The sequence below is a fragment of the Nicotiana tabacum genome, chromosome 17 (genome assembly GCF_000715075.1).
Source record: "Nicotiana tabacum cultivar K326 chromosome 17, ASM71507v2, whole genome shotgun sequence".
Classification (NCBI taxonomy): domain Eukaryota; kingdom Viridiplantae; phylum Streptophyta; class Magnoliopsida; order Solanales; family Solanaceae; genus Nicotiana; species Nicotiana tabacum.
In genome coordinates, this window is record NC_134096.1 from 53986013 (window position 1) to 53994917 (window position 8905).

General features: G+C 33.8%; 1 protein-coding gene and 1 pseudogene across 1 annotated transcript; one reads left to right on the forward strand and one right to left on the reverse strand.

Annotated features, from left to right (window-relative positions):
- Positions 1–206: 206 nt before the first annotated feature.
- Positions 207–3860, reverse strand: LOC107800848 (uncharacterized). The gene is made up of 2 exons (XM_016624092.2): positions 3536–3860; positions 207–550 (listed from the first exon to the last, which is right to left on the reverse strand). The coding sequence occupies exons 1-2, from the start codon at positions 3798–3800 to the stop codon at positions 396–398; spliced, it is 420 nt and encodes a 139-aa protein (XP_016479578.2). The 5' UTR covers positions 3801–3860; the 3' UTR covers positions 207–395.
- Positions 3861–6150: 2290 nt separating this feature from the next.
- LOC107800837 (heavy metal-associated isoprenylated plant protein 21-like) lies at positions 6151–7406 on the forward strand (annotated as a pseudogene).
- Positions 7407–8905: the final 1499 nt, after the last annotated feature.

Consider the following 8905-nt stretch of genomic DNA (forward strand, 5'->3'; position numbering starts at 1 on the left):
TACCATATGAATAAGGGCTTATTTTAGGATAGCATTCAAATTTCTAACTAATGGTAGATTTTTCATGTATTCTACTAAGTATTGCACCTCCTTTACAAAATGAGTATTTTTCAAAATCTGTTATCCGGAGCATTCTTACGAATGAGAGATTTTTCATGCATTCATCCTTCACGCATAACATTTCTGTTCAAAATGAGCACACAGGAGGAGAAAAAGAAATTCACTGTATCAGATGCATCAAATTTCAAGGGAAAGAATATTAAAATATGCTGTACAATTATGAGAAAACAACTGTAGTAAATTACAGAGATACAAGAGGAGATTCCACCTGTGAATTGGCCAGAGTGCTTTAAGTAGCAAGTATTTATAGTATACCCATTTGAGAATCAGTGTTATCAATCATCATAAGAAGCATGAGGTGCAGCAGTGCAGCCAGCGTCAAATGGATCTTCAGACCCACAACAATGCCAGTATTGAAAAACTTTACCACCGTCAGGGGTGTCCATGGTGCCACCAGCATAAACACTCTCAAATTTCCTCCTTGTTTCTCCTGCGCGAACAAACACGAGGGAAAACAAAGATGAGTTAAGGTGCTATTTCCTTCTGCACAAAGAAGCAGAAGGGCTTAAGGGAGAACATAATGTTTCTATATTTTCTTATTCTTGCCAAACTCCCAGTACCTTCCATTCAAAAGCAATGCAGACGCAATGGGAATATGAAAGAGAAATCACATAATTGACATATATTACTTAATTAGTCTTGCCAAAGGTAAATTCCGCAGAAGTTGTTTGCTGAAATTGCTATTGTGAGTTATTTATTCTATTTAACGGAGCAGCTTTGCCATGACGTTCACATCATACAACACCAGGGAGATATTGGTTCATCATTACATAAACTTGCATTAACTAAGATCTAAATGCTCCACCTTTCCTATTTTGCTTGGCCTACATCAAGAGAAGAAGGTTATAATAGCTCAGGAAGTGATAATTGGTAGATATATCGAGAAGGTTGAAATATATGCATAGTCTTTAGAACTGCAACCATGGTCCTCGTCTTTAAAAGTTGATGCTTTCCAGGGGTGACTCTTGCAAATCAACACCTTATCCACTCAGAAGGACTTAGTGGTTGAGGCATGGGATTAACGGCATGGAAATCTCATATTCGAATCTCAGCTACAACACTTTGGTGTGTACACACTTGCTCCAACTTTGGTGGGTAGGATTACCTTGGCAACTTGTGCAAGTAGGTTTAACAAGTTGTAATCAAGGTGCCGCACAAGTTGATCCAGACACCACCGTAATTTTAAAAAAGAAAGATACATATATCATCCAGCCAAAACCAATTGACCTATCCCAAGTTTATATACATTTAAAGAGAGAGAGATTCTACTTTTCCTCTCTACTCAAGCTAAATCTTTATTTCTAAGATTAAGTAACTAAAAATCGAGTCCAAAAATACTCATTTTATACGAGCTCTTAAATCATGCAACTAAAAGTAACCTGATTGATTGAAAAGTTCTTGCGGAAAAGCATAGAACTACTTTTCCTCTCTACTCATTTTGTGGAAAAGTTCTTGTTTGTACAAGCAAGGCAACACTAGTTGCTGTTCAATAATAACAAAAATCACGACACATCAATCTCAGACTAGTTTCGCTCGGCTATATGAATCTTCTATATCCGTCTGTTCCATTTGAACCCTTTCCATTCTACTATTGAATAGTTGGAGATTCTCAAAATCTCACATCTCTCCCTACAATGTCATACAATTTCTAATCAAACTTAAGAGACTCTTGACAAATCTACTTACTATTGTGGACCACAAAAAGAAAAAGAAACTGATGACAAGTATATAAAAAGAAAATCAGGGCAAACCTTTTGCCACCAACACCTTTACCGAATGGAACCAGCTTCAATTCCGAGAAGCCTAAACCCAATTCAATATAACAGTTTTACCTTTACCAAATAAAATTTTCAACTCAAAGAAGCTTGACCCCCATTCAGTCTAAAATTTCACTCCATGTTAATTGTACTGCCGAATTGTCCAAAATGATAATGCTGCCACGACCCTTCAAGCAGGATAAGGAAGGACAAGAGGGGTCGTTATTAGCAAGCTTAAGTATGACTCAATGCTGCTCAACTAGCACACTTTTAATGGAAAATCCTATCGTGAGTTAAAACATTCTCAACTTTTAACATGTTCAGAGAGTTGGCATCTTTTAATAAAAACAACATCGGGTAAATTACACTAAACAACAATTGCGTATCTCTTAAAAGAAAGTCAAAACCGCAATGTATCCTTACCTGCACGCTCTTTGTCTATTTTAATTAGACATAAGTTTGACCTGACACAAAGTTTAGACACAGAGTTTATATCACATAGTACTTTAACCTGTAGATAGACCACAATTAGAGATAAATATCACCTTTGAGTAACTATACGATAATTACAAACTTCCCCGGATGGAAATAACTCAGCCCTCCCTACACTAAACAACAATTGCGTATCTCTTAAAAGAAAGTCAAAACCGCAATGTATCCTTACCTGCACGCTCTTTGTCCATTTTAATTAGACATAAGTTTGACCTGACACAAAGTTTAGATATAGAGTTTATATCACATAGTACTTTAACCTATAGATAGACCACAATTAGGGGTCGTTTGGTAGAGTGTATAAGAATAGTGCGGAATAAGGTGTATTAGTAATGCATGGGTTAGTAATGCAAACATTAGTTATGCAGATATTATTTCTTATCTACTGTTTGGTGTGGTGTATTAAAATTATAATGCATTGCATAATTTTTAAGAAAAATAGTTGTTTATAAAAATGCCCTCTATATTCTCAAGCTTTAAGGGACTTCAAGGATAATTTTATCTTTAACCATACTAATGCATGCATTAATAGCCTTGGTATTACTAATGCCATAGTTTTCTATACATTACTTATACATAGGATAATACAAGTATGATGTATAACTAATACAAGTATTAATTCTACACAGGTAGAAAAAATGTACCAAACAAGGTATTAGTAATGCATAGAGCTAATGCTTGCATTATTTTTTCTTATACCTCCTACCAAACGACCCCTAAGTGATAAATATCACCTTTGAGTAACTATACGATAATTACAAACTTCCCCGGATGGAAATAACTCAGCCCTCCCTACACTAAACAACAATTGCGTATCTCTTAAAAGAAAGTCAAAACCGCAATGGTCTCATCATCCATCGTGTCCAAAGACCGGAACATTTTTTTTCTAATAAAAAAGAAGAATTAAGTTACCTATAGGAATTACCAAAATTAAAGGTTTTATCTACCTATTTTAAGAGATTAGTAACTACTCGCTCTGTTTCGAATTAGATGAGTTACATTACTTCTTAGTTTGTTCCAAAATAAATGACACATTTATATATTTGGAAATAATTCAACTTTAAACAGTTCAGTTTCAAAATTTTTTCTTTTTTCTTAAATTCCGTACCGAGTCAAATTAATGAAACGGAGGGAATATGTTAGTACAGATGTGAGAGAAGGGGTACCTCCAAAATGAGCAGTGTGGTAACGGCAAGCACGAGGGTGATTGAGCAAAGGGTCGAACTGGGTCTTGCAATTCTTGCACGTCCGGAGATTCTCTGTTTGTTTCTCACAGCATTGAACTGACAATCTTGTGGCCCGCCTTTTACCCAAATCAAGACTCGGAAGTGACCTGAATATCGAAAGAATCGTGGTTCGATTTCGACGACAGATGGAAGAATTTGTATATGGGACTACATGATTTGGACATAATTGTGTGGCCATGGACATTCGAGCTGTAACGAAAATGAACAAAAGGTTTTTGGCAGGGAGAATAGGGGAAAAATATCGGGGCTATAACTGACGGCTGCCTGGTAGTTGATGGTAAAATGGTAAATTAAGTTAAATTTGGACAAAAATAAAAGAAAAAAATGGATCAAATCAATAAATTATGATGATATAACTATTATAAAAATAAAATTAAAATATAATTTTAAAAGTCTCTTTATATTTTTTAAATTCCGTGATCAGTCTAATTATGTAATATAAATTGAATTGAAAAAAGTACAAATTAATCATAATAAATTTGTTTACGTTATAAAAGAATTAATCATAATAAATAGTAGTAATTTTTATGCTATTAAATAATTGGTTGTGACAAGTTATTTTGTTCTCTTTCCGGTTATCAATCCTACTTACCAAGCTTTGCCTATGTAGGGGATTTTGTATCTATACCCGGTTTTGGAGTCACAATTGAACTTATAACCACTTTGTAAAAATATTTGAAAGCGTACCCACTTTACGATCAACTTTCGACTTATCGGTCTGAAGTTAAAAAAAATTAGTTTGAAATGAAAAAATTACATTTCAAATACACTTAAAGCCAAATAGGTCTGAAGCATAACCAATGGTTTCATGCACTTAAGGCTAATTAATCTGAAGTGAAAAATTGCACTTCAGATGCAATTAAGGCCAAAAGTCTGATGTGAAAAATTGCACTTCAGATGCACTTAAGGCCAAAAAGTCTGAAGTGCAACAAACATTTTCTTCACTTAAGGCCAATAAGCTTGAAGTTAAAAGTTGCACTTCAGATGCACTTACGGCCAAATAGATGTGAAGTGTAACTAATGGTTTCATGCACTTAAGGCCAATAAGTTTGAAGTGAAAAATTGCACTTCAGATACACTTAAGGCCAAAAGGTCTAAAGTGCAACAAACGTTTTGCTACACTTAAGACCAATAAGTCCGAAGTGAAAAGTTACAATTCAGATGCACTTAAGGTCAAAAGGTCTGAAGTACAACAAACGTTTTGCTACATTTAAGGCTAATAAGTCTGAAGTGAAAAATTTCACTTCAGATGCACTTAAGGCCAAAAGGTCTAAAGTGCAACAAACTTTTTGCTACACTTAAGGCCAATAAGTGTGAAGTGAAAAATTACACTTCAGATGCACTTAAGGCCAAAAGGTCTGAAGTGCAACCAACATTTTATGCACTTAAGGCCAAATATGCCTGAAGTGCAAATTGCCCAAAAACAGAAACTTGTTATTCCAATAATAACAATCTAATATACGATTTAGTACCTAAATCTACTCCAGATGAGCTCAAATTTGAAACATAACTTCCAAATATCACCAGGAATAAATCTCAATCATCAATTTATCAAAATAACAGTAAATCTAATGAAACTATTTTACAATTAAGAAAAATAAGAAGAAGAAACCCTAAGCAATAGTAAAAAAGAAAGTGTCATAATACCTCACCATTGTAAAGTATCATAAACTACATTAAAATATGTTCACAACCACCATATAAAATTATTGTCATCCGAAGAAGAAGAAGAAGAAGAAGAAGAAGAAGGAGGAGGAGGAGGAGGAAGGGGAGGAGAAAGATGCGTGAAATTGTTTAAAAAGTAGATTCAAGTTAAAATTTTTTAAAAAATGGATATAGATTAAATAGGGACGACCAAATAAGGCGCCCCGCGCAATTTATTTGGTCGCCCGTGCAATTTTTAATCTATTCCCTCCTACCAACCCCGTCTTACGAATATAGTGTAATCGGAGAATCGGGACAAACATTAAAGTCAATTCTTTCTTTTCTTGTAACCTTTTACTTTTTTTTTACATAGTGATTGTATGTGGACTAGTTTGTAATTTTGTATGCATCTCGATTATTCGATGCTACAATTTCTTACCAACAAGTATCGAATACCAAATTTGTCCACCAAAACTTTAGGTAGATGGGAGGAAAAAAGCTACAACATTTATTCTTGTTGGGATTTTAACCCTGGTTTCCGATGATATCATTTCATTGACTGAACCACGACATTGTCTAACATTTTCTTTTGGTTATTAAATGTTTTTTTTTAATATCGTTGATATCTCAAAATGGATAATCACCTTTCGGCTACTCATCATCCATGAGAAGCTACGTTTGATCACAAACAAATTAACAAAAGACTGTTTATATCCATACATTTAAAAATTATAATCTTATGCACATAAGATAATCAACCTACACCAGAAGCCAATAATTGTTGGCATCGTCTGATAATTGATATATAAACGAATGAAAAGGCATAGCCGAATCTATCGAACGAAAAAAAAGAAGCAATCATAGAAGAACTTTTACAACAAATTCCCAAATTAACATATATACAAATAAATAAGGAATAATACCCTACCAATGGTGTCACAATTGTGCTCAACACTAATCTTCTGCACCCCCAAATTCCTCTTCCCTCATTTTCATCGCCTCTTCGTTGCATGCACATCTTTCCTCTAAAGTAAAGGGAAGCTAGGAGAAGATGGGTGCTCTCCACTTTCTATCAAACTTTTGCACTGTCACTAACACAAGAACCAATATAGGAAACCCATGCAGGTAAATCCTTTTTTTTGTACTCTTTTCTCGCCTTTTTTTGTTTTCTTTTCTCTTTTTCTCTTTGGTCATTCTTGGTTTAAATTTTTGTGATATTGACAAATTCTGATTTTTATCTTGGCAGACAGTAGAAATAAAAGTGAAAATGGACTGTGATGGATGTGAAAGGAAAGTCAAGAATGCCTTTAACAGTATGAAAGGTTCTTTACTCTAAAGTATAAAGCTCTCTTCATGAATATAAGATGTGTTTAACGTTTAAATATTAAGAATACAAATAAAATTGCTTCTAAAGTTATATGGTCTTCTAAATTCACTGCGGTGAAAAACAAAAGTCAAATTCAAACTGCCGTTGGACGTACGCTATTTTGATTTTATAATTTGAGTTATAATACTGATGCAAAGAAGGTCTAGTAAGAGGCTCTTAAAATGGAGGCTTATTGGTCTCAAGTCATATAACGAATAAGCGTTTTATGTCCATTGTCCATAAGCATATAGAATTTGTCCCTTTTCTTTTGTCAAAGGATTTAAGTTATACATATATAATGTTAATATTGTTTATATTATTAATGAATTTGATTCTATAATAAGAGGTTAGTTACTATTTTCCCAAATTACCAATTTATTTTATCATAAACATTTACTAGTGCCTAAAACATGAACTCTTTGTTAGAAATAAAGACTGCTGATTAAACCCAAACTTTATCCTCTGAAATGAAAAAAACTCAAGTTGCATTGGATTTCAGGTTTGAAAACAGTGGAAGTGAACAGAAAGCAAAACAGGATAACAGTGAGTGGTCATATTGATCCAAACAAAGTACTGAAGAGAGTAAAGAGCACTGGGAAAATGGCAATATTCTGGCCGTATGCCCCTTATGATCTTGTCTCTTATCCATACGTAGCTCAAGCTTATGACAAAAAAGCTCCTGCTGGTTTTGTTAAAAATGTTCCGCAGGCAAATGCAGAGGAACATACGATTACTTACCTCTTCAGTGACGACAATCCAAATGCTTGTTCCATTATGTGAAAATTATTGATGTAACTTCTACGTACATGTAATATATATCTCTTGGTTCCACTTTAATTTTCTTCTTCTTTGTCCTTTAGGTTCAGGAAAAAGATACCATTTACTTGTTCTCAATATGAAGATTAGGGGTGTTCATGGTTCGGGTTTTTCCTAAAAAAAAAAACTAAACCAAGTAAGTCGGTTCTTAAAATGTTGAAACCAAACCAAATCAATTAAGTCGGTTTTTTAGCGATTCGCTTTTTGTCGGTTTTTATCGAGTTTTTAGTTTTTTCGGTTATTTATCGGTTTTTTTCTTATTACGAGACATATACTACCAAACACATATTCCGGCGACTACATTTTCAACGTAACACTATCAAATCAATTATTCTTTGAGAAATCTATCATTTACCAAGATATATTGATGATAATTGAATCAAATAGTGATGAATAATTTAAGTACTCAATTAAAAATTAATTATTTTTAACATGAAATAATTCTTGTACTTAGCAAAATCAAACTACCAATCAAACTAGAATGTAAAGGCAAAGAATTAGATTATTGTAATAGCAAAGAACTAGACTTAAAATACAAACAACTAAATGTACCATAATATTTTAGAAACTTTATATATAAAAATACATATATATATATAGGTGTAATAATAAATTTAAATCGCTACTTCTACAATCAATTTGGTTCGGTTTTTTTTCAGTTATTTTTTGATTAAAAGCAAAACCAAACCAAATTTGATCGGTTTTAAAATTCAAAACCAAAACCATATCAAACCTAAAAAGTATCGATTTTTTGGTCGGTTTGGTTCGGTTTTTGGTTCGGGTTCGGATTTTCGGGTTTTCATGAACACCTCTAATGAAGATCATGTTACACTTAAGTTTCAATGATGACAATAAGGCAAATCTAGTTCACTCACTTTGTCTTGTTAATTACAGTAACTCAAAGAAGATCCAGAAACAAAGTGAAGTAACATAATGGAAGATATACTTGCAGTAAAACGGGAGATTCAAAATGGAAGGGAAACACAACATAATGGGAGACAATTTAAGTGATGCCCCTTTCTTTGATAAAGCATGGAGCACGACAATTTGAGTGGGAAACACAACATAATGGGAGACAATTTGAGTGTTGCCCCTTTCTTCAATAAAGCATGGAGCATGGAGCACTCCCTGGATTTCGGGCATGGAGCACTTAAATGAATCCAACTCATCTCTCGTGAAGGAATCAAAGGCACCTCTCTTGAGCCAAATATTAGGAAAATATTGTGGGCATCAATCAAAGACCAATCTACAACAACTCTCAAAACTCGCCTATAAGAAGATTGGCAAGCTCAAGGATTAGATACGCAACAACAACATCGGTTTCTAAGCCTTTCTATTCCTTAGCACAAACACCGTATTCCTGAGTCTACAAGTGTCTCAAAAGATAGGAAGAAGTAGAATACAAAAAGAAAGTTGCATCAACTCTATAAAGAGTTATAGTTGTTGTACAACGTCGGTAGTGA

What these genes read in the sequence shown, in the direction of transcription:
- LOC107800848 (XM_016624092.2), bottom strand. Translation starts at nt 3,800, where the DNA reads ATGTCCATGGCCACACAATTATGTCCAAATCATGTAGTCCCATATACA. An exon ending in CCACACTGCTCATTTTGGAG is followed by an intron (nt 551 to 3,535) that starts GTACCCCTTCTC and finishes TTGTTCGCGCAG; the next exon opens with GAGAAACAAGGAGGAAATTT.